Genomic DNA, 26,458 nt, shown 5'->3' on the forward strand with positions numbered 1-26,458 from the left:
TTGTGTTTGTATGTTACTAGATGCAGAGATACATTAATTGCATACTGTTCTATTGTAAATGGCTGAAGTGTACACTGGAGGTTTAATGAGTTTGCAGTTTGGGTTGGTTTCCATATAAGACTGCTCTGTGAATAGATTTCTTATTTGATATATAATAATAAACACTATATAATAGTATACACTATATAATGTGCCTCATCCAGAATTACTGCTAATTATCAGTTTATTCTTGTAAATGTTATTAGCAGTAACTTGCTTTTGAGAGGCATGGGAGAATTTCCTGGAGCCTTGAGAAGAAGGTGGTTCTTTTCCAAAAAGTCAATTCCGAAGCAAAGGAGAATGTTTATTTTGTTTCTATTCTCTTAGGTACTCCTAAATACAGTCGCTAGTGGAGGAATTTGGACTGGAACTACTGTGTTTTTTCATGGACAGCTTGCACTCTTAGATAATGCCAAGAAATGAGGCAGTGGGAAATGGAAACAGAGTTTCTTGGAGGAGATGGGTGGGAAATCAAACTGTATTACGAAATATAAATCAGCAGTTAGATGAAGGGGGTTTTGGACTAAGTATGTCTTTGTATTGCCCTTGGTTAACAGTCCACAGTGTGTTAATAGAACATGCAGTCCTGTTACCAGATCACTCATAACTTACCTGTGGAGGTATAATGATTTGATTAGATTGTTAGTACTGCAGTAAACTTGTGTTCATGCTTCAAACTTCCAGCTTGGTCTTAAAATGCTTTTTCTCTTTTATGTTACCTCATCTTGGTTCTGTCGGTTCTTTCTTCCTTATCAACCTTGCAGGTCCCCAATTCTGTTCTTCCTACTTTTTCCCTCACTGTTTTTCTGAAAGGCAGAAATTCCTTTCTTTGTTTAAGTTATACTGGAATTTGTGTCTTGCTGCCTGTATATTGTTTTTTTTCATTTGTTTGCTTTAACTATGCATGGATTTCCCTTTGTGTGAAAACACGTGAAATAACAAAAGGGGATTTCACATAGGGTGAAAAGGTGGAAAGAAGCCTTGATGAGAAAGTTATAGGATAAAAATGTTTATAATGATTTCAGCTCTCTGTTTTGTTTTAGATTGTGATTTGTAGTCGTGGAGAATTCACAGCCTTTCCACAATGGGAGAAAGGACAGATTGTGCTAAGTCTCATAGCTCACTGGCTGAATACAGCCCCATCAATAAATCAGACAAGACCGATCCCAATGACAACTCTGAAATGCAGGATGGAAACCAAAATACAATGCAATTGAAGAAAGAAATATCTCTGCTAAATGGGATAAGCCTTATAGTAGGCAACATGATCGGTTCAGGTATTTTTGTCTCTCCCAAAGGAGTTCTCATCTACAGCAAAGCTTATGGATTGTCTCTAGTAATTTGGGCAATTGGAGGGATCTTTTCAGTCTTCGGAGCTCTCTGCTATGCTGAACTTGGAACCACTATTACAAAGTCAGGAGCGAGCTACGCGTACATCTTGGAGTCTTTTGGGAGCTTCATTGCTTTTATTCGTTTGTGGACCTCACTCCTAATTATTGAGCCAACGAGCCAGGCGGTTATTGCAATCACCTTTGCTAACTACATAGTTCAACCTTTCTTCCCATCTTGTGATCCTCCATACATTGCTTGTCGGCTCATAGCAGCTGCTTGTGAATGTAAGTATTTCTTGAAACTTACTATGCTATTTTTTTTTTTTATCTACAGTTGAGCTTTATTAAAGCAAATCCTACCAAATCCCTGAGTTGTTACATACTGAAACAATTTGAGTTACGGTAAGGAAAACAACAATTTCCAGTCGATGAATAAGTATTAAAAGTATTAGTCTGTGAATTAACATTTTCTCATTCAGAAGCATAACAGTGTTTAACTCTTCCAAGTTGACTTAACATGGGAAAAACAAAGAAAAAAGTTTTTCCTTCAGAGAGGTAGGTTAAATCAAACCCCAAAGTACTCTTGGTGTGCTCTAAGAGTTGTGGCTGAATAGCTCTTATGCTATGAATTCTGCTGTAACTTATTTTTCAATAACTACTCAATGTAGACATGCTTAAGTAATTACTCTGGTAGGGTTTCAGGAGATCATTAGGTCAAGGTTATTCTTCATGCTTGTGATTAACAGTAGCACCAAGAAGCTGTACCTGTTGTAAAGAGTTTTGAGGAGGAAATTTTGTGTGCATACAGAACACTGAAATGTTTGTGATCAGATAGCTCCTTGGGCAGTCAGTACAGAGGAACAACATCAAACTGTCCACATGCTTCAAATCAGGACTGTTCTGCACTGAAAGAATGAAATTCTATGATTGTGCTGTGTGTGTCTTAATTTTAGGTATTTCTATCGAGAGTGTTTCTATACGTATTTTTCATTCCCAGTACACAGTCAAAAATATCTTTCAGCAAGTCTACGCGGCAGTCCTTTGTCAGGTACTGTGCAGTCTCGCCATGTGCTGTGGAGCCTCCCCACACTGTCAACTTGAGGAGTTCTTATCATAAAGCTAATAGGGCGCTTGAGTTTTCTTACTTCCATCAACATGCTACAGAAGGGCGATGTGCTGCTCCTACCTGGATCCTTTTTGAGGCAACAGGGAGCCTGTAAAGTAGCTGTAATGTCCCTTGTGCAGTTGTCTGTGTGTGCTTCAAATATTTGACCTCTATAATTAGTTGTAAACACTATAGCTCCCCTTTCAGCTTTTGTGGATTAATTTGTTATTGTTGGGAAAGTGCTAATGTGGGCAAAAGGGCCCAAGTAGTGGGAAGAATAATCACAGACTTCTTCCAAAAATATCTGTGAGCTTACTCAGCTCTGCTCCTTTCCTCTCCTCCCCCCGTCCCAAATGTGGACCACATTTTGTTGTGACAGCTTCAGGGCAGAAATGAGGGACCTGTAACATCATGTTCACATTCCTTAGCCAGATACTGACCCAAGGTGTCCTGGCACAGGTTTGTTGCTAATAGAGGAAATTTAGCACTTTTTTTTTTTTTCTAAGTCGGGGCAAGGTCACTGCCATGGGGGTGAAAGACTGACTTCAACAGTTTGTTTTGTGGTTTAAATGCCTGTTCTGTCCTCTTTAGGCTTCAGTGCTGAGAATCACCCCTGCTCTTCAACTTCATGTAGCTGTTGCTGCTAAAGCCTGCGCTTCTCCCTGGCAGGGCTGTGTCAGTCCTTACCCATGGATAAGGTTAAAACGTTATTAATGAAGCTGCTGGGAATGGAAGCCTGAACACTGGTTAGGTATAGCTTATATACCAAACCCAGAGTTGTTGTGGTATTGGCTTTTTGTTTTTAACTGTGGTAATAATACTAGATCTCATGTGAGATCCATCTTAGTGTTACACAGCACTGCTTTGTCATTCATTTTGGAAACAGGGGTGGCACCTGGCACTGCAGACCTAAACTTGGCAGTTCTCAGCAACTTTAAAAAGCTAAATTATGTAATTTTTGAGGAGTAATATTAAATTTATCTTTTAATTTTATATTTTTAAAAATTGAGGGAAACATGAAAGTATAATTTTAGTAAGAGGATGTCACTTGTTCGGATTCTTGATTGTTTTCTTTTGTTGATTTCATATTTAAAGATATCAGAGACAGCGTAGCCTTTCACCTGGAGACCAAACCCTAACTCAATCAAGTAAGAGTTAATAACAGTTGCTCCCAATTGAAAGTTGCTTAAAATTATTTTAATGTTCAGATACACCCTGTGAGCAGCTACTCCGTGGATAATACTGATCATTACCACTGAACAGCAGAGACCAAGCAGAGTTGTTTTTTTAACGAGGGTTCTTTGGGAGCTGGCAGTCCTGACTTTTGAAATTTGATACAACTGTTTTTTTTCCCCTCATCTTGCCAAGGTCTGTGGAATCTTGTTCAGCAGTTCCACTTGGCCAGATTTTCTAGTATGCTAGTAGCAGTAATGAGGTCATTACCTTCCTTTTGTTATCTTTTAAACAATTACTCTTCTTTTTGGTAACTGTGCTAAGTGCATTTGTATCTTAATAGTATCACATTTTTCTTGGATTATGGGAGAGAAAATAATATATCACGTCTCTTCATTTAATTTTTATTTGCTAATATTTTCTTACTCAAGTTGAATTTGTATGTGTATGCATTTTAATAATACATGGTACAAGAAACTTGTACAGAAATGAAAACTGCAGTGGAAGATAACCACACTTTTACTAGCTAGTGGAAGCATTGAGAATTGGAGAAAATAGTTAAGCTTTGGGGTTGAAATCAATACTGTAATGATAATCTGGATAAGAGAAATGTTCCTTCACTAAGTGTTTTATAGAATAAATGACGCTGAAGGTACTGAATCCTGTTGAGTATTCAGCATTTGAGTACAGGCAAAGGTTGTCTGGCTGCCTCTGGACTTGATAATGCAAAGTGTTGAGAGCCACAGGAACAATGTATTTGAACAGTAGCTTGAAAAGTCTTTCTAGGGGAAGTTGATCATATGAGTAAGTTTAGTCAGCCCGTTAGGCAAATGCTTGTGAAATCTGGTAGTCTCCCTTCAGTTCCCATTTCAGTCTTGTGAAATAGGTCTGACACTGATCTATTTGGGGCCAGAGGGAGGAATGTACTTTGAATACACGTTACTTACCACCAATTTTTAAAAATCATAGAATCCTAGGATGGTTTGGGTTGAAATTTAAGGAACATCTAGTTACAAACCCCTGCCGTAATGTTGCGTTGTAGACCATGTTGTCTGGTCAGATCTGTTCTAGCCTCACCTGTTAATACAGTATAACTGAACTGGAAAAGAATAATGACTTATTTGGGACCCTATGCAGTATTTTAAATCACTTGTGGATGTTGAACTGATCCCCAGACTAACAAGGAAGAGGAAAAAAACTGCTAAAGCACTATTTAAAATGTTTACCTAAATGAATTTCTGGATAATCTTTCATTTAGCAGAACAGTATTGGTAAATTGAAGCTAATAGTTTCATGTAATAGTTTCTTTAGCTTTGGTATAGCTGCAGAATGCATCTGTTCAGGGGTAACATGAGAAAATGTTCTTGTAACCAGGGGACCACTGATGTGTGGAAGGTCGTTCCTTCCCTGTTTTGAAACGGTATGTATTATGAGCCTTTAGAATAACAATTTCCTGCTGTTTGAACTAGTTTTCAGTACCAGCATATTGTTACACTGCTTAGGTTAACCGGAGTATTAGTGTAACAGGTAAGTGTGCGTTAGGATTATCATTGAAAATCTCTGAAAAATGAATTAAATTGAATATTGTTCCGTCTTCTCATTTTTCTCTTTTTTTCTTTTCCACCCCGCCCCACCTTCCCTCTAGGTCTTCTAACGTTTATAAACTGTGCCTACGTTAAATGGGGAACACGGGTGCAGGATATATTTACTTACGCTAAAGTTGCTGCTCTTATTGCCATCATCGTAACTGGACTTGTTAAAATATGCCAGGGTAAGCATCTAAACTTAAAGCAAAGGTTCGTACTTATCAGTTAAACTGAAACAGTGGTCTAGAGACTGTAAAACACCTCTTTATATGTGTTATCAAATGTCTCAGTACAAGCACAATACAGCCACTATGAAACCATTAATGTTAAGTATTATCCTGATTTTATATCACGGGTAGCTATCCTATCTCAGTTGACTTTGAGCTAAGTAAAAGAAAAGTGATTGCTCAGCCATGTTGTGCAATTTACTGCCTGGAGTATGGAATAATAAGGGAAATGAAAGCAGCAAAGCACAGTGCTAGCAAAATAAGATATGTGAGGAGAAAGCTGTAAATTCCTGTGAAAGAAATCTCTAAAGTCAACTGAGCGTTGTTTTTGCAATATGAATTTTATGCAGGTCTGAAAGTGATTGAACCTAAAGTCAAAATAGATTTTTAAGAAGTTGTAAGCAGATTTGTGTAACAGGAGCAGCCCCCCCCCCCTTTTTTTTTCTTCCCCCTCAAATGCTGAGCTCTGTTACAGCTTTGAAAATTAGGAAGTTGCTGTCTTTGAGGATTTTGCGTGTGTGTTAGGCATTGTGCCTTCACGTTTAAGGAGAAGAGTTCTGAACTAAGTTTTATTCGTACCCTTTCCTTTGGGGAGGATTTATTGGTGTGGTAGCTTAAAAATAAAAATTATCGTGCTTTCAAAGCTGCCACATTTTTTTTTCCTGTCGATCTGGCAATTTGTGTCCTTTGCTCTAAGCAGTTATTGTTGAAAGTCCACAAACAAAGTAATTACTGTGAATGGAACAAGAACATGCATACGTGAGCACCTTGACAGTGTTCATCCCTCAGCATGTCTGCTCCATCTCTTGTTTTCTAGATACTGAGCTTGTTCCCTACCTACTTCCTTGACAGTGTCACCCTTCTCTGTTCCGGACTCAGCAGTTACTCTGCCTACATCTGCGCCAAGGGAATAGCAACGTCCACTTAGGATAAAAAGCAGGGAAGAGAAAGATGAAAAGATAGGCTAGAGGCCTCAAATACTTGCCTGTTCAGCTTTGATGAAGTCTAAACATTTCAGGATGCATAGCGTAGGGCACATTTTCGAATTGCTTAATAAGTCACCTTATTATGTGCAATAAACTGAATGTATAAAACTGCCACGATGAGTGTGTTTTGACCTGCTGGAAGTCAACGGATTGACTTGCTGATAGTCAAAAGATAACATACATTCTCACAAATACCGGTGCAAAAAATACACTTTTACTCCTAGCTTGGCAAAATTTAATCACAACAATACTTTATGTTCTGTTTATTGTCTGTTTTCAGTAGCTAAAACTTAGATATCTGCTTTTATATGTATTTAGTCATAGTTATCTAAAATCCACTATAATCTTTTTTCTATGCATAAGCTAAATGATTGAAAATTTAGAAGGATATATAGCAGGAATGAATGGATTATTTTATGAATGTTACTCAAAACCACCTTTATCCTGAGTATAGTCGCTGCCAGCTGTTTGTAGCTCAGTCTGAATTTAATGTTCCTGAATTTTTGTGCCATTATGGGCACAAAGGTGTTTAGTTAGATCAGAATCATCCAGAGAGCGTACCTTTTAGTAGTTTAAGTACTGTGCTTATTGTCATGGCTGAAGCACAGAGCAGAAACAGAAAACAGGATTAATAAGCAGCTTTGTAGGATTTAGGGCTTCTGAGTCTTTGTGTGTCACACTGAAAAGAATTACTTGCTCTATTTTATTTTCCTGTATTTCATTGTATCTCCTCCCCATACAGGATATTCATCACACTTTGAGAACTCTTTTGAAGGATCCTCTTTTGATATCGGGGACATTTCCCTCGCACTCTATTCTGCATTGTTCTCTTACTCTGGTTGGGATACACTCAATTTTGTAACTGAAGAGATCAAAAACCCAGAAAGGTAAACGATGTGAGCTTTCTGAACCTGGATAGTTCCCAGTTGCTCATTTTGTCTTTGTCTTTTGCTAATGAGTTCTGAACCTACACAGAAATAATTAAAAGTACTCCATACTCAGATGGCAAGGCCATGAACAATCACTGGTCAAGAATTAATAGCTTTAAACTCCATTAAGAGATTTAAAAAAGTTGTAAGAATAGACGAGTCTAGCTGATGGCAGGATGCCACGTTCAGTGTTCTATAAGCTTTCAGTTCAAGTCATTGCGTACTACCCATTGCAAAAGGTGTTAATATTGCAGTGTAGCAGTTCCATAAGTGTAGTCCGTGCAGTGCTTATCTGTGCGATAACTCCGATGTTGTATTTAAGAATGTTATCTTTTCCATGAATTTATGCTGTAAAAGTGTGACTGACTACACTTATCTTCTTCAGTAGCGAGTCTGTAAGCAGATACCTTTATGTTAAAAATAGAATACCATTTGATTATTTTTGCTTCCTATTATAAGCAACAGCTCAGATTGCTACAAGAGAAAGATAAAGGATGGAAGAGAGGTTTTTTTAATTCTCCCACATGATTTGGCTTTTGCATTTTCTTCTGTGCTATACATTTAGTTAACCAGTACAGTTGTCTATTAAAAAGATAAAATTCAGATAAGTATTTTTCACTCCAAAAATAGCAATTTTTAGTTAGACTGAATTTCAGGTTGATGGTGTTCCCTCTGATTGCCTTGTAAAGGTTTGTTGTACTTGTTGTATTCAGAAGATATGTATGTGTTGTTTGTATGTGTTGTTTGTATCAGTCATTTAGTCCTTAAGCAAGCAAGCAAGCAAACATTTTGTTTTCCCTGCAGAAAGGGCTTCCCTTTCCCATTTGCTATTTATAGGCATTAGTTCCTTACACAACCTTCATTCTTGGTAACAGTGAAGTTCAAATTCCAGCTTTCTATGTTACCCTTGCATTTTTGGGAATAATGAGATATTCCAGACCGGTGGAAATATTTCCAAAAATCCCATTTTTTCCGATTGATCCATAGTCTCCTCATGCTTGTCCTGTCAAAGCTGTAATCCACAGGTTAAATTTGAAATTGGCCAGAACTCCCTATTACAAATTTACTGGTTTATTTGTTGGGGGTGATGGTGGTGGTGATAGGGGGAGGAGGACTTCCCGGTTTCCACAGAAAAACTGGATGGCTTTTCCATGAGGAAAAACTGAATAGACAGTGATCTTCAGCCTGGGAAAGAGATTAATGGGGGGGGAGGGGGGGGGGGGCATGATAGAGGTATTAAAAAAAACAAAAACAAACAAAACATGAGAGGCACAGAGAAAGTACGAAAGAATCACCCCAACCCATCCCACACAAACTGAAGCTGTCACATGAAGCTAGCAAGAGCCAGTTTCAAAAGAAAGGGAAGTGGGAAGTGGTTTTTAATACAGGGAGGAGTGGGTGTGCAGAGCTGCATGCCAGGAAGAGACAGGATGGCTTTTTGGAAGAGAAGTTCAAACAATTTAAGCAAAAGTTTAAAGTGTATTCCTTCAAGAACTCTAATTTCTCAGGAAGTGCATGGATGTTCTCAGAGATTTGCCTACGATTTATAAACTGCCAGCTTTGAGTTAAATCTTACCTATTTACAGCTAAAGTTTGTTTTGCGGTGTTTTCAGATTACTCTAGATTTTTTTGTGTTACTAGCAAACGTGTCAAGAAGGATATGCCACATGTAGATTCACAACATTGCAGCAATTTTGGATCTCAGCCCTCTGCAGGTCGGAAAAGACCTTCAGGATCATTAACTCTAACCATTCACCAAACACTACAAGTCCACTGCTAAATGATGTACCTGTGCACCAATAATAAGCATCCCAATTCATTTGTTTTCTGCTGTGATGAGTGCAGATGAGATGAATCAGGGTTTTGCTCTGATTTAGATCTCCCTGGTAGAACAACAGCAGCATTCTCCAGGGAGAATAAGGGCAGAGGCTCGAAGCTCTGAGCCTTTGGGTTCTGTGTTGCTACGGTGATTAACGGTATAGGAAATAATTTAAGGCATGTGAATCTGAAGGCAATAGTCATTGATCCGGAAACTCTGAAGACAGGGCCTTGAAGAGTATTTGTATGGAATCCCCTTTTACAGATAACTTAGGTTTAGAGTTATTGCAATAGATTTCTATTTTTTTCTGGTATTCTGTATTAGAATTTCCAGTTTTGAAAGAAACCAAAGCCTTCCAGAGATACCTATTTTAAAATCTTTATTCTGTCTTCATACTTTTCATCTCTAAGATAAAGGATGCAAGTAAATAAGGCAGTTCTATTATTAATGGATTTTCTTTTTTTCCTGGTTTGTGGGTTTTCTTTTCTTATTTGTTTTACAGGAACTTGCCGCTGGCCATTGCAGTGTCTATGCCAATTGTGACTGTTATCTACATCATGACCAATGTTGCTTACTATACAGTGCTGGATGTTCGAGCTGTTCTTTCTAGTGATGCTGTGGCAGTGGTAAGTCGAGTGTGTAGCATTTTGCTATATTACTCACTTTTTACATTTTAGAGATATATTTCATGTGTTCCTCAAAGACGAACAAAACGGGAAAAAATCCTTAATTTCTTACAGTACTTCTCCAAATACAGAAGAACAGAAAGACTCACCACGAATAATTTAATCTTAAATAGAAAAGTAGCTAATGAAATTATATAAAATAATAATGTATGATCAGAGTTATTAAAATAGCACGGATATGACTTGTTAATGTATTATGCAAAGAAGCTAACTAGACTTGTGCTCTTAGAGCTGATTATAAATTAGACTTATTAGTGTGTAATAGTTTAATCTGTTCCTTTATGCTCCAACATTTAAAAAGTTCAGTGTTCTGTTGAGGTAGTCATTGGTGTGATGCATATCTATAGAGAGATGTGTTGCATCTTAGCCATGACAAAATTTAGCTTTTTTTGTTCCCTATTCAGCAACTTAAATCAGTCTTCCCAACAATATATTAACTCCAACAACTTGTAGTATTTTAAAATGCATTATTTTTTATATACACTGAAAGTTCAAATCTAATTAAAATACATAAGCTTCTTAAAACAAAAGCTGGTCAAAATATGTTTTATACTTAAAGCTAGTCATTAAACAAAAGTGAAGTGTTTTTTGTGTTTTTTGTGCCTTTTTTTTTTCCTATAGTTAGTGAATTAATTGGATGATTCTGATTACTGTATCCTTTAAATCTGAGACACAAAATCTCTTCTTCTTTCTGGTTATTTAAATTGGAGGAAAAGAAGTAGCTTTCCTCCCCTTTAGGTTTCCATTTGGCTTCTAAAATTCAAGAAACTAAGTAATGAACAGAGAGAGTTAAATACATCAAAATGAAGGAAATCTGCATTCTGTTCCAGCAAAGGTTTGCTATGATAAAAACTGGCTTAGCCAATCAAGGAAGTCTTTTTTCAAGTATTTAGGCAGGTGAATCAGCAAGAACACTTACTTGACTTTCTTTCAAACTAGATAAATATTTGTATTTAATGTAAGCTTTCAAAATAGTGTATGGTAAATGTGAGCTGTAACTTGTTATTTCAAAAGTAATTATGCAGATGTTTATTTCAAAGTGTATTGAAAGTAAATACATTTTAATTCTTGGCCTTTTTTTAGCTGAAATATGGAAATGCAAAGTTGTCATAATGTGTTGTTGAAAGCTTGATAAAACACTTCAGAATGAAACACAAGAAGACGAGGATGGAAAATATTTTAATTTTGAAGCAGCATATGCAGTGGGGTCTCCAGGAATATATTTCTGTTGTAGGCTATGGTATCCCATGTGTATTACCTTCAAATGACTCACAGTGGTATTTTTAATTCTTGTCCAGACAAAACTAAAAGTCAATACAAAGTCTGTTTTCCGTCTTGACTTCTGGAAAGCAATACACTATTGTTTTTTCTAGCAGGCTTGGAAAATACTTTCCTTTGACAGCAGTGAAATTCTCCAGTCCAGCCTATCCCCCAGGAGTACACTGTGCCTACTCCACAGCTCCTGGCTGTTCTCATCACAGGTGCACATGGCCATTTGGTGAAGGGGATCAGGCAGACTGGTCCACCTTGGGATTTGGGGGGAATGATTTACTCTGGGGCCTGTCTAGTCTTTGTGGTGGTACTGCAGCATGTGTTGCACTGCAGCGGGCACGGGTAGCTGGATAAAGAAGGGATCAGGGATGCCTGAACCTTGCTATACAGGTGAAACCCAAGCCAAATCTTGTATGATTTTATCTATATTTCACTTAGTTACTTGACATGGTTCTGGATTGAAAGTGAGTATGTATTTATTTGTGTGTGTATACATTTCTTTGTAATTTTACATGAAACTGCAACACGCAGAACTGGACAGATCAGGTCTTTCTCTCTCAAATGGGATGTAAAGTAAGGCCTAGCTGTGACATAAATCTTCAGACAATCTAACTGCTTGCAGTAATATTGGCTGACCAGGATGTGAATGAGAAAATGCTTGAGATTCCCAGGGTTTTTAGGGGATTTATGTCTTGTTTTAGTTTTAATGGAACTTAATGATCAACTTTAGAAGTCTAACATTGTGCTTTTTCACTAGATTTCAGGATTGTCAAAAACTTGTACTTAAAAGTTTAACTAACATTCTCTGTAAGGGTGTTTTTGCCGAGACATACCAGCTGTCAGACAATGTTTTGCTGAGTGCCACTGCTTATATCCATTTTAGGATGAAAAGGTGAAAGTTCAGCTGAAGATTATTACTTAACACATGACTCATTAAAAAATCCTTCTTGTTGCTGATAAGAATTTAATTGCCCAGTTTTATGAAACCAACTTGAAGCTTGATCTACTAATATGTTAGCAATTAACGTGGATCTCTGGAAGGACTGTGGTAGAGTACAACAGTTGATGCTGATGATCTGACATGCACATTATATATAATACACATATATATACATAGTAGACAAATACAGTAGGTATGCTCTTGGAGTGTATCTTCCAATTTAGCCTATTCTAAAAGGGAACTTCCCCTTAGCTCTGAGATTGCTGAACAGCATGAACCATAAAGCAGTAAGTGGCAGTAACTAGGAGAGTTGCTGCACAAGTGCACTTGTGGTCCAATTGAAAACACTCGTGTAATGCATCTATAGTTTTCTAGTAAATAGAGAAGAAAAAAAAGGTAGTGATTGTAACAGTCTGAATGTGAAAACCCTCCTATAATGCAGAAATTGAAAAATCTTCATGGTAAAGAGAAGTTTCTCTCGGGGTGGAAGAGAATTTTATCCTCAGTGGAATCCTTTGTAAGACTTCAACCGCAAGACTGTGGTCAGCATCTGAATGAAGAAGAGACAAGAATTAAGCCAGCCCAAAAACTAACCTGATGAAAATGAGCTGCTTTGGTCTGCTCACATATTCTACATGCGATTTGTGATAGGGACTGCTGTAGTTTCCTTATTGATTTCTTAGAAGATGAAAATTACAATAATGAATTTTTAAGGAAACAAAGCAGTAATGTTGCTGCATCTCAGAGCCTTTTGTGTACTAAAGCAGCAGCTAAATTTAATCTCTGTCGGTGTCTATTTTGGGAAGGAGTGGCTTTCTCCTGTTCATTTCAGGCAAGTAGCTTTGAGCTGGAAAGAGGGGCTGGGGTGGGGGGGCAGCATGACATTTCCAAGTGAGGAGAGTAAAAGTTGTAAGTAAAAGAAATAGTAGCAGTAGCGTATCTTTGCACATCACCTTGCATACTGTTTTTCTTAGTGGCTGAAAGGTGAAAGATATCTCAACAAGGGCTTATATGAAACGAAGTGCTGATGTCCTTCCTTCAGTTCAGTATTAGCTTCACTTCTTGTATAACCCCACTGTCAGGACTAAGAAACTCAGTTTCTTAAGTGCTTTTTTGTTGAACTAGTTGAAATAGTGCAGCAACAGCTAGCTTAGAAGTTCTGTAAATGCTCTTCAGTCATTCGCTGATCATGTAAAACTCACTTCCTTTCCCATAGATTCCTTCAGCGTTTTACAGTTCTCACGGCTCTTTTACTTCTCTGTGCAAACCATCGCAACCCTTGCTGTTAAGTTTTATGGGTGTGAAGCAGTTACCCTGTAGCACCAACACTTTCCCAAAAAACAAACAAACAAACAAAAAAACAACCTTTTTTTCAACTTCCACTGTCCCTGAACAACTATTTTTGCACCTGAGAGTGCCCTTATGTTTGTGAAGAGGGCAGCTGGCTCCACAAGCACTTGATCTTTTTCGGTTACTTTGTCTTCTAGCAGGAAAGAGCATGCTAGTTGTTAATGCATAGCTTGTTACCTGCCTCCTGTGTGTGGTCATGTCTCTTTTTTTTTTTTGTCTAGTTGGTTGAAATCATTCAATGGGTAATACTTGGCAGCTTACTTTTGCTCAGAAGAGCTAAAAATGCTTTGTGGTGGAAGCAAGCAGTTGGTTGCCCTCCACAGCTGGCTGTCGTCTTTCCTGGAGCTGTACAGCTTTGTCTGTAGATTTGGGATAAAGATGACCACTTCAGCAGCTTTGATTCTCATCTTATGAGTCCAGCATTGATGAATTCAATTCACCCTGGGGTACTCATATTCTAGAAGAGCCTTGTTCTGGTTAGGCATGCTCTCCCCTCCAGTGATATAAGGATGCGGGAGTCTGTGTGTCTTAGCTGTTTTATGCTTCTTTTTTATATAATTGAACAAATTATGAAACACTTCTAACTGTATTCAGCCAAAAATTCTTAAGTTACTCTTAGACCTTTGGATATTGCTTGTCGTTCTTCGTTGGCCAGTCACTGGCTTCTTTCCTGAAGAGGGAAATCTGCTATTCTTTGCCTGTTGGTGTCACGTCTACCTTCTCTAGCTGCACTGACACCTCCCAGCAGGGTTCCTTTGGATGAAATGTACGTTCTGTACTTTAAAATGGACAAACTCTTTGTTAGAGACAGGCAGGTGCTTTTGGATAAGGGCTGTTTAGTACAATTCATTTGCCTTCTTTTCTTGGAGCTAGCCGTAATTCACTGTAATTCACACGTAATTCATACCAATGCAGCATCTTTGCTGCCAAGTGTGGTACAAGTTCTCTGACTTTGGAGGTCAAGCTGGAAAGTTGAGCCAGAACTTGGAAGAGTGCTGCATAATATTTTCAATACGAGAAAGGCAAGGGACTTTGTTCGGAAAATGTTGAAACCTTATTCTACAGCTAGCTAGTAAACAAATGCACAAACAAAAAGGGCTCAGAACGGGATAAACACCAGAGTAGGTTTAGGTCAAGTATCTTCAGCACTACCATGAAGACACAAACTAAATTTCTACTGTTGGAGCTGGCAGGGGTATTCTTAACGTGGGCCATGCAGAAGAGACGTGTTCGTACATCCAGTACACGTGATATATTAATGCAATGAATAGTGATGGTTTCTGCTACCATATGATTGGATTGAGTGACCTGAAGATGGAGAGAATTCATGTTAGACTTTGCACTGCAGTAGTACACTTTTCTCCCTGTAAGAAAAGGCATTGCCAATAATACAAGGAGATCATTTTGCCTGTTTGAGTAAATCAGTCAACAGAATGGCAGATGAAACAAGAACTACAGGAGACCTGAACAGTTTTCTTACACTGCTTTCTATTTCACCTTTACAGTTTTCTGGCTCTGTTTCCAGTTGATGTCCACCCTCTCTCCGGTCTTTAATATATGTGACATTAAAACTTATTTGGTCAAACTGAACAGACGTCATACAGTAGCTTGACAAATGGGATCTGTGGCAGTGGAAGAAACTTCATGTACTCAGTGGCTTTTCTGCTTGTGCATCTCCATGATTGCCATAAATCCTACTGTCTTTGTTTCCTTTAGGAAGTAGCTTCTTAAAGGCCTGAGAAGCTTAAAGGAAAAAAAAAAAAAGAGAGAAAACAGGCTGTAGTTCAGACTGACATCTTCTTGTAATGTAGGAATGTATTTATACTTTAACTTGAGAGAAATTAATTGCACTTCCTAAATACTAGTGAGATTGCTCTCATACCATAATCTCTTCACCACTTTATATGTCTTTCGGGGTAAGAATGGTGTAGAACTGAACCTGGAAAAGCTCACTTGTGTGATAGGATCTTGAAATGAGCTATTTAAAGAGGCTCTGTGGATGACTTTTAAGCCTTCCTAATCAAAATACATCCTAATCTTGGGCGTAGCTTTGTATAAGTTTATGGCTCACGTTACAGTACTTTCTCTTTGCGTTTATGCATCTGATCAATACTGGTTTTCTGCTTTGCCAGCATCGCTTGCAGCTCCATATGCTCTCAGTGTAGTCTGACATTTTTCATGTGCCTCTACGTGCACTTTTTATGTGCAGCAAGTGTGATGAAAGAGTTCTCATCTTGTGGTTCCTAAAATAAATGTGGGTCTTTCTAATTGTCTGGTATGCCTGAACTACTCAGTGTGAGATGTATCCTGTGTATTTTATTGTGGCAGCTCTTCATGTGGGATAATTCCTGCTGCCTTTCGTTCAACGTATTCATACAGAACTGTTGCCTGGACATTTAAAAGAGCAAAAAGTGTTCTTACAAATATTCACAAAGTACCAGCTGGTGATCATGAGATCAAACTAAGCCAGGACAAAAACAAAAATGTAGTTAAATTAGTCATTCATGTCTTGAAACAAAGCTGTAATTCAGTTTTTGATCCTTCTTCTGGGAGTAATGTAACATTTAGTTGTGGAGAAAGGAGGGCAGTTCAGCTGAGAAGTGCAAGGCTGGAAGCTCCTGACTTCTTCCGTAACTATTCCCCATTGATGGTTTGGAAATAAATCAGAACGGAGGGAAATGATTCCAGGTGCATGTCTTTCTACAGTGTGCGTGTATATATGTATATCTTACATGTCCAGTGGATGGGAGGGCATAAAAGGACTTAAAATTGCAAGTGCTGTATAAGCCACTGAATTCTTTTACTGTTTCCTAGCTATTAGAAGCAGTTTTAGTTCAAGTCTGGACTACAGGACTTGACAGACTATAGCAGAGATGACAATTTAATCTCTTAATCCTTCTTGCTCTTTAGACTTTCTCAGAAGAAACCTGAGAAGAAATCCATCCCCCTAGTGGTGGCTTTCTCCTGTTATGGTGGACTAAATGCTTCTGCTATAGCTGCCTCCAGGTAGGCTCCTCTGTCATCCTCCGCATACCCCTGCAAATGCTCCATTCTTTCCCCTGTTGCCAGCTCATTTGTTTTTATAAATGCACTTCACTGCTCCCAGAAGTAGTGGTAGTTAAAGTGGAATTGGTCAGGTGCTCAGGTCAGAGCCCAGGTCTAGATTGTTTGTGGAGGATTCGTGGTTGTACAATTACACTTTGAGCAGAAGGCAGCCACTAACTCTTCTCCTTCCCCTTTTATTTTCTCTTGGTACAGTGCACGAGGTATATGCTTGATAACTTGACTTGCTTTTTGTATTTTTCTCTGCCCTTCTTTCTTATGCTAGATAACCCTCTGACACATGCACACTTGAATGCTTATTGTGGCCACTTTTACTTACACTTCAGTAACACTTCCTGCAAAAGAGATATTACAGCATAGCCTTGGAGAAGACATTTCTTGACATCTGTCAAAATGAGAGTTTTGGAGGATTTACTAATATGTACCCTGAAGGATAAAAGTGTGTTTTTTGTCTTAATAGTAATACAAGAACCTGGTTGATTTTTTATTTTTTACTTTGGAAGTGAGGGTGAAACCCTGTCAGAAAACACTTGCACAAAGGCTTTGGGTCAATACTTGTCATATGAAGCTAGGTAATGTCACTAGAAAGTTTAACTGAACTTCAGGTACCTTTCAACTGTTAACTTTGTTTTGCTGAAAGATCATTTTGCAGACAGGTCTACCAAGCTGAACTTAATCATTCCAAATTAAAATACTCTTATGCTGTATCTTACCTAGGGTAATAAAGTTAAGCTCTTGAAGTTAATGCTGCACCCTTTGCTCTCTCAGGAATCCTGACTACAGCATTAGAAAGTACACCAGAAATGACAGCGTTTGGTAAAGGCTCTTACTAGGTTACTCTGTCTTTCAAAGGGCTGAGTGGTACAGATCTAGGAAAATGAATTATTTAGTCTTTGAGCAGGATCAGTAGCATTATACATCTTAGAGTCACAAGCCTGCATCCAGAATACATTGAATTTATAACATCTTCATCTGTATGTAATTTGTGGAAGTGATACCATGGCTTTGCCTTAACTCTTTCTGTGTTTTACTGCTCATGTGACTATTTCTGTTTTTCAGGATGTGTGGAACAACATTAGCGTATCTTAGATATACGTGATAGGATGAAAATGGACATTGAGTTAATTTCACATCTGGCATTCCACACGGGCCCATTATTAGATGTTTCAAAAGGAATTGGAAAATGGTTACAGAAAACAAACATAAACCTCCTTATGGGGAAGAAGATTCTCCAAATGACATGCTAGCTAATTTGCATCTTGCAGCAAAAGATTAAATCCTTACATTTCCCTTCTCTTCTATAACTTTGAGCTGTTAATATTACTTATCTAAATGCTTATTGTTTAAGAAACCTTACTAAACATCTTAATTCTCTAACTTCTTGTTCAGTGAGTTCTGTATCGTAGCTTTGCATTTGTAAAGAAATACTCTGAGAGTTTTAAGTTTGGTGTCTAATTTCACTTGCTGTTTGGCTTTGGAAATGAGACACTCCAGGCTTAAATCATCTTTTAAAATTTATAACAGTTGTCTTCTAGAACTTTCATCATGTCTTCGCTTTTACTTTTTCTGGAAAAGTCATAATTCTTTCCCTGGGTCATTACAAATTGTATTCTGCTTTGGGTGATGAGTTTCCTCAGAGCTGCATTTAGATGTGATAAAGATCTTAAAGAAGCACTGTGAGTTCTGGTATTCTTGGGCAGCAAAAATTTTTTATATACAATAATGTGAATTATTAGTTGCTTTTTCAGTTTCAATGGACTGAAAATGGACCATCCATAGTACATAAAACACATTTCGTATGGCATGCTCTTTTTTGCCAAATTGATATTCTGCTTAAACACAGAACAGAATTTTACATGGTTTAGTTCTTTTATACTTCTCTCCTATTAATTTTTATAACTAATGTGGGTGTTTGTGTGTGTGCATTTTTCTCCCCACCCTGTGTTGATGCTTCATTTTGCAGGAACCTTTACTAACGTGTAGAAAGAAAGAGCTTAGAAGAGGCAGTTTAGTAAGAATCAGGGTGACTAACAGAGTTGATGTGTTAACTCTGAACCTTTTAGCAAGGTTCCCATTGAAGTAATTATACACTTTTTTGCTCTGTACCTTAGCATCAGGAAATCCCATCTGCTGTTGCTCAGGCTCAACTAACTTACACAAAAGGATGCAATAAATTCTGCTTTTTAACATAGATTATGTTGTACAGCTAAGCCCAGTTGGATACTGAGCCTTAACCTGGATGATGTGCCGAACAAAGTACTTTGTCAACCCAGAACGGGAAACCAGCCAAGCTTTGTATTCTGTCAATAAAATTTTCCACGTTTTATGATTTAAAGATTGAAACTATATGCAGGGTTTTGCCTCATAAAAATCAATCACTCTCATTTCCTGAAAAAAGCAATTGAAATTCATGTAGGCTTTATTGAACCTACAAAACATTCAGAAAATAGAGCATAATGCACTGCTTTTGGTGATCTTCATCCTGGAGTAGTTAAATCAAAATTTGACCACTGTTAAGGCCAGCTTTATATTCTACAAACGGGCCAGCTCTGAATGTTAATCCACTTTGATTTAACTTCATAGTTCATAAAAGTTATGATTAAGACTGGTAGTTAAAAGGGGAAGTCAAGGGGGACGTGGTTCAAAATATTAGGGTATTGAAAACTTATTTAAAGATATTGTAGTAGAAAAGACAGACCTACGGAAAGCTGAAAGAGCTTAGATGCTTTTTATGTCTGATTATCTTGAAAATGGTGAAGCAAGAGAAAGCTAAGAAAGTGATTTAGAGAAAGGTCCATAAAACATTTAGATGATTGCTACCGTTGAGATGAAAAATGTTTATTTTGTATATTGTAATACCCACAAAATCTTTGTAACAAAATTTTTGTAGTTTCTTTGGATACCACTTATACACAAGTAATACTTTCTGTTTCTATAAATAACAATTTTGTGCTAATGCAGACCTGATTCTTGTGCTACCGTGACTGTTTACATCAGTAAAAGAAATTGTAGAAGTAAGGAGTGTTAGTAGGTAGGATTGGGACAGGAAGGCTTCTGCCAGCATCCTCTGAATGCAGCACAAGCAGATTTCTGCTTAACTTGAAACTTGGAAAAGGTACAATGCTCAGACTGAGATGGGTTTTTGAATAGGTGTCAGTCTTCAAGTATTAAAACTTCTTGATTTATTTTTTTCAAACATTTTACTTGGTATTCTAAGAGTCTATCCAATTTTTTTCTATGCAGGAAGCTGAACAGAATTGACCAGTACCTTGCAAATTATTATCCATTTGCATTTTTAAACAATTAATGGTATTCAATGACTCTTACCCCTTGCTGTGAAACATTGAGGCTCCTGACTTCTTGTTTTCAGAACTCTGTCGTGGGAGGTCACGCCACAGCTGGTGTACAGTATTGTCTAGGAAGACTAACAAATGACTGCCTGAAAAAAACGCTTCCTCTGTCAATTACCGTGTTGTGAGGCTAGAGCCCAGAGGCTCTGCTGGTGGAGCTAACGGGCAAAAAGGATTTGCTTAGGAAATTGGAAAAGAAGGAAAATAAAATACATTGCTAGTGTAGCGTCCATAAATGGTGGGTGTGATAGTGGCTGTGGTTATTATCTGCATTACAGCACTTTCTTTTTGGATATGTAATCATATTTTTATCCTTTAGTCTCTGTAGTCAATATTTATGAATTCAAGTGTAACATACTATGTTATACGTAATGAAATGTAATAGGATTGGTGAGAAAATTCTAAAAACACTTTGTCTTTTGTGAGAATTATTTTGTGAGCACAAAATGTGAGTCTAGGCACTTGGGTTCAGAAGCCTGCTCTTGTTTAGAATCAATAAATAATTAGAAATGCTGTGTGCTGCTTTGCTGCATATCGCCACTATGTTTTAATTTTTCCATGCAAACTTACTACAAAAGTTTTGATGTCATTGTTTTGCATAAGCTTTGTTCCAGTTATTTTCATGTGTGTTTTTTTCTTTTTCCTTTCATTAGACATTTGCTGACGAGGTATTTGGCATCTTCAGTTGGACAATTCCCATTGCTGTAGCCTTTTCTTGTTTCGGTGGACTTAATGCTTCAATTCTAGCATCATCAAGGTATCTTCCTGTTTAAAAATTGTTCATAAATGTACTTAGGTGTTAGTATTATGGTCATCTGTTAGGAGAGTGGCAAAAGCACTTCTGTATCCGAACCTATAACAAATAGCCACACTAAAATAACAGATCAAAATAAACCTCTTTGTTTAAATAATCCTCACCCTAAACACTGCCTTACTTCCCCAAAACTGTCCTAGCTGTATGCAAAGTACAACTAAAGATAAAATGAACGTTGTCTGTCAGGTGAGTCTTCATGCTTTCTGATTGTTTGGATTGAGTTATTGTCTATTTTAGTGGATACAATAATTATAGCAAGTTCTTGTTTTAATGTATTTACTTAGAACTTAATTGTGAATCATAAGCTTTTTTTCTCCAAGTACAAAGTTTTAAAAGCTGCTGCTATTAAGCTTCAGTCAAAAAAAAAAAATCAGAATACGGTATAGAACCTTTCCTCTGAGCATTGATTATGGACCTGATTACTGGAAATTATAAGTAGGTTTATTCAGCCATGCTTCCTGTCCATCGAATGTATGCACAATGTCTCTACTGAGAACAAACATGAATGTGATCTGGTGAACTAGGCAATATAGAACAAGTTACAGTTGATAACAAAATTGTAAGTACTTGTTCTTTGAGCATATGGCAGTTTCTTCTGGTTGTGGTTGAAAACTTGAAACTGTTGAAAACTGTTATCGAAAGCGGCAATGTTTTCAGTGCTAGCTTTTAGATTTTTTTTTTATAATGATAGAAATGTATTTCAGTTGCTGTAGAAGTTTTCTATTTTGCCCATAGGACTGTTTTCTAAAAATAGTTGTTAACAGCATGTTTCTAAAAGCTTATGTTATCTTTTAAATGGTTGTAGTAAAGTATATCTTTACAAAGTCTCGAATCCATGTTCTAGTTTAAAGGATCAAAATTCAGTGATATAAACAGTTATTCTGAAAAGTAGTGTTTTGTTGTTTAAGTTTTTTTTTTTAATGCATTCTCTCTTACCTGTGGCCTCAACGTCTGATTTGCAATTTGTTTTTTTCAGGCTATTTTTTGTAGGATCTCGAGAAGGTCACCTTCCTGATCTGTTGTCTATGATCCACATAGAGAGGTTCACACCTGTGCCAGCACTGCTTTTCAATGTAAGTTATTTTTGCTTTTCTTTTAGGCTGCCCAGATGTGACTATATGAGTTATTTAAAGGAAAACTTTAAAGAAGCTGGAAGGAGGTAGTAGAGGAAATTCTGTTTAAAACATAGGAACAGTCTCCAAAGAGTTTCGTTGGCTGAATTCATGAAAACCCAACTGTGAAAACAACCTGCTACACTCCTAAGAAAGTTGAAAATGAATTAAGATGATTGAATTATTCTATTGGGCTACTGTTGTGTAAGATCTGTTAGCAGACTTCTGTTTCCTCTAAGCTAAATACAGACTAAAACAATTCATAAAATCTGTATATGGCTTCTGTATGCTAAATAAAATGAGTATGTTGGCACTATGAATAGTAAAAATCTAGCTATTATATAAACTTACATACTGATACAAACCCCTAATGGATGTTGAAGAATTGTTAAAGACCTAAGTAAGACATAATCTCCTTTAGTTATTGCCAAATTGTAAGAAGCATTATGCTTGTACTACTGTCTCCACGGGAAGTATCAGTAAATCTCTACAGTGGAAATAGTTGTTTAGCTGATAACATGAGAGAGAACTTCAGATTTACTATTATCAGGGTGAGTTCTGAGAGAGTGAATTTTGAGATAGGCAAAAAGTTATGCCAAACACCAAGGAGTGAAAGATGGTGTCACTGTAATGAAAAAAGCCACATAAACAGTAAATTTCAAATTTCTGTTGTTCATCTCAGTCATGTTCTTTTCTGACAGTGTGCTATGACCCTTATTTACCTGGCTGTGGAAGATGTCTTCAAGCTTATTAATTACTTCAGTTTCAGTTACTGGTTTTTTGTTGGTCTATCTATTGCTGGCCAATTATATCTACGCTGGAAGGAACCAGACCGACCCAGACCTCTTAAGGTAAAATTTACTTAATACAGAATTCTTTAAAATCCTTCTTCCCTACAATTAAAAAGAAAAAAGTACTATCTGAAATCTGGACCATGCATGTTATTCCTGAAGCTTACAAATTGATAAGGACGTAAAACATGGCTTCCATTCCATGGTGTCCCATGAAAGCTAGTTTGTGTACTAGATGAGAAGTGAGTATTGTAATAGCATATTCCTTTTTTTAATGTGAGTTTAGTCAGCTTTCTGTCAACTAGAGAGCTCAATAGGTTAACATAGTAGTAAACCTTTTTTTTTTTTTTTTGGATTAGAAATCTGAAGTTAGGAATGCTTAAGTTAATTCTATTACAGTAGATCACATTTAGCTCTGGTGTTTCAGTTCAGTATCTGATCCTCTTATCACTTTCTCTGACTTTAAGTGGATAAGCTTCATGAAAATGTCATTCGTGTTTCCTGAGATTAATTGGATTTGTCTAAAAACACTTCATTCTGCTACAGTTTCTTTCAATACAGCAGACCTACCATATTTAAATGGTCTTGTAATTTTTAGTAGCAGTTCTATTGAAGAATAATTCTACTATTCTTACAGATCTAAATAGCCAGATGCATAAGAAAAAGAGCAGATAATTTCACAAATTGGGGTTCAGAGAGAAGAGGCTGTAATTCTCACCAGAATATATGCAACTGTAGAAAATTAGTATCTCAGTAACATTCTGTTCTTTTTCTTTCTCCAGCTGAGTGTGGCTTTCCCGATAATATTCTGTATATGTTCAGTATTTCTGGTGGTAGTGCCACTCTATAGCGACACCATAAATTCATTGATTGGAATTGCCATCGCTTTATCTGGAATTCCAGTCTTTTTCTTGGGAGTCTATTTACCTGCATCAAGGAGACCTCAATTTATCAACAAGATTTTAGGTAAGTCTATCTGAAGATGTAGATATTGTTAAAAAAGCTGAAAATAAAATGATTCTGGTTTTTGGTGGAAGGGGTTGTGGTGGACTGAGCGCTGCAGCAGCAGCCAGCAGCTAAGCACCCACAGAGCCACTTGCTCACTCCCTACCTCTCCACACCCAGCAAGATGGGGGAAAGGATAGGAAGAACAAAAGTGAGAAAACTAATTGGTTGTCACCAACACTATTTTAGCCACGCATCCAAAGCACTTACACCATATGGGCTGCTGTGAAGACCATTAACTGTATCCCAGGAAGACCCAGTGGAAGGACATACTGATTTTATATATGCCTATGCACCCGATTTTTATTCGCTACATATTTAAAATACTACTTGCTTTCTACAGATTTCATCCTAATTTTTTCTACATTTCTCTCTAAATTAGCAGATGAAAAGTCTTTTTCTTAACCAAGGTTGATCGTTGTAAAAGGGTCAGGCATTCTTGGCAATGCAAGTGAACTGTCTTACTGTACTGAATCAGCTATTTGAATTTAGATCTTATGTCAGTCACAGGTTGAATTTTCCTTCCATTGAGTGTCTGCAGTTAAATTATACATTTCTCTCCAGCAGTGCACTGTCGTCATCATTGCTGAGAAAACCCTGTCAAGGGACGCGGAAACGAAGATTTATAGCATAATCTTACAATGCAACAGGATGTGGTGCTGCAGCAGTTAGTGAATATATAAATACACAGTAATATTGTCACTACTGTGTGCTATGTCAAGTTCTTGTGGTTTCATTTTTTTATTCTACCGATTTTACACTCTTAGTTACGAAGAAAAATGATTCTACTTCAGTTATTTGGCAGAATGTTTGGGAGGAAAAACACCCTAGGCAAGAGATCAACAAAATCGCCAGAACAGCTTTAAACATTGTTTAAAAATACTGAGTGGAAAATATTTTCTGTGCTAATTTTTCTGGTTAGTGTTTCCCGTAATAGAAGTGAGCCAGCAGTCTTGACAATTAACTTTTGTTAGTCAGATATATTCTGTGTAAGTTGAGGGAGGTGGTTATTCTTCTGATTTATCTTTGATTTCCTATACAGGTGCAGTCACGCGAAACATGCAGCTGCTCTGTTGCTGTGTTTTAACAGAGATGGACACAACTGAAGAAAAGAAACTAGAAATCAAATCTAACTAAAATCTCAAAGCCATTACAAGAACAGGAGGGAGGCTAAAGCAATTACAACAAGAAAGGGAAGAGAATGGAACTGGAGAAAACGTGAAAACTGTTTCCAGTGGTCTTTCAAAAATACTGAAAGTGTACTTACTTGCAATTGGATTCCTGCATAGATCTTGTCCTCATGTCGTCATCCTCAACTGTGGCATATTTTCAGGGCCTGTTTTCAATAGATAATTATTACCTGCTCATTTCAAGCACACAAGCTATGTGTCAATACTGTTCATTCTGAATTTTCTTCAGGATTGGTAGTAAAATGGTAAGAGCTAATGGATCAAATCAGATGTCTGCAGAACCAGCCAGTAATGCATTTTTAAGTTAAGCTGAAAACCACTTTGAGTCAAAAGACTGAAGGCCATTTCCAACTTAATTCTGATGGTTGTTTGCATGAAATGATTTGCTGTGCTATCTCAGTTCTTATCCCAGAAGACAACTGGTCACAACAACCCACATGATTTGTCATTAGTAGCAGAAAAATCAATAAAGTTATGCTACATTATTTAAAGACTTTCTCCCTTGAAGAGGAACATATTATTTCTATATGCTTCATGGAAATGTGGTATGTGTCTCTGGCAAAGATTTAATCAACAAAGCACCTTTCACAACATACAGATTTCTTGGCACTGAAGATTTGATTTAGGATTTAATGATTATGTGCTAATTCTTTCCTGCTGTCTCATTAGTACTTGGTCATCTTCTGACAGGTTACATGAAGTTTCAAAAATTAAAATGTTCAGTCTGAAGCTCGTAAGCATTTGTTTGTCAACTGTTTCAGTGAACACACAGCAGTATTTCTTCAACAGGCAGCTTTCCGTTCTGAATTTGTTTTCTTACTAGAAAATGACATCCATAAACTCACAGAACAAACCACTTTTTTTTCTTCTTCAGCAGAAGTAATGATCCATGGCAGCACTTCTATCCTGAAAGCTAAGTAGCAGGGAGAGAAAATAAGAATAAAACCAGGAATAAGTAGTAGTGCCATATGGACTGATGCTAATTAGTAGTATTTGTAATTCCAAAGCTGTAATGCTAACAGCAGGATGCTTTGATACTGAATTTTAGTGTAGCAAAAGGTAACTTGAAGCCAGCCTCTTTGGCCAACAAAGCAAGAAAATACTCAGCTTCAAAAACATTCCTTGGATTTTTAACTTAATTCAGAATCTTGATCTCAGCTGAGCTTAGTTTAATGTAGGGCATTTAGTAAATGTGTGCATTTAAGGTGAACTAAATCTCATAACCACAAGATTATGGCTGAATCCATGCATGCTTTAAGTGCTGCATGTTTGCATCATTCACTTGAATAACAGAATATTTGAAATCTTGTACTGACTTCTTGACCAAGGCTATCTTGAACAAAAAACTGCAGATAATTGCAAGTTGCAGAAGATGTTAAAAACTGACACAAAATGGAGTCTTGAGCTATGCTCATGAAGCAGCGTTGGAATTTAATTGTTAAATGTGAGCTGAGGATTTGTGCACAGTTGGAACACAAACATGTAAGGACTTCTTGCTATTTAATATTAGCATTCAGCTATTCTACTGCAGCTTTTTAGCCTTGCATATAATTAGAGTTAATTCACAGTAACTAAGCTGAGACATCTGTCCAGGGGGCAGCATAGCTTTAACAGGCTAGGGTTGGGGCATAGGTTAATAGTCATTTCTTCCTGACAAGAAAAAATAAATACTTGCCTCCACTACCTTGAA

The 26,458-nt window shown here is 37.2% G+C and overlaps 1 protein-coding gene across 4 annotated transcripts in view; it reads left to right on the top strand.

The window, feature by feature from the left end:
- SLC7A6 (solute carrier family 7 member 6) overlaps positions 1-25,253 on the top strand; it is a 29,957-nt gene extending 4,704 nt beyond the window's left edge. For all 4 annotated transcript variants that reach the window (XM_080553062.1, XM_080553063.1, XM_080553061.1 and 1 more), the window contains exons 2-10: positions 1,083-1,655; positions 5,294-5,419; positions 7,190-7,334; positions 9,698-9,821; positions 20,510-20,613; positions 21,647-21,743; positions 22,484-22,633; positions 23,356-23,539; positions 24,621-25,253. In XM_080553062.1, the coding sequence (XP_080409188.1) occupies positions 1,124-1,655; positions 5,294-5,419; positions 7,190-7,334; positions 9,698-9,821; positions 20,510-20,613; positions 21,647-21,743; positions 22,484-22,633; positions 23,356-23,539; positions 24,621-24,715 (1,557 nt within the window). In that variant the 5' untranslated portion in view covers positions 1,083-1,123 and the 3' untranslated portion in view covers positions 24,716-25,253. The remainder of the gene's footprint in view (positions 1-1,082; positions 1,656-5,293; positions 5,420-7,189; positions 7,335-9,697; positions 9,822-20,509; positions 20,614-21,646; positions 21,744-22,483; positions 22,634-23,355; positions 23,540-24,620) is intronic.
- Positions 25,254-26,458: the final 1,205 nt, after the last annotated feature.

The sequence above is a fragment of the Anser brachyrhynchus genome, assembly GCF_964034855.1.
Source record: "Anser brachyrhynchus genome assembly, chromosome: 12".
Lineage (NCBI taxonomy): Eukaryota > Metazoa > Chordata > Aves > Anseriformes > Anatidae > Anser > Anser brachyrhynchus.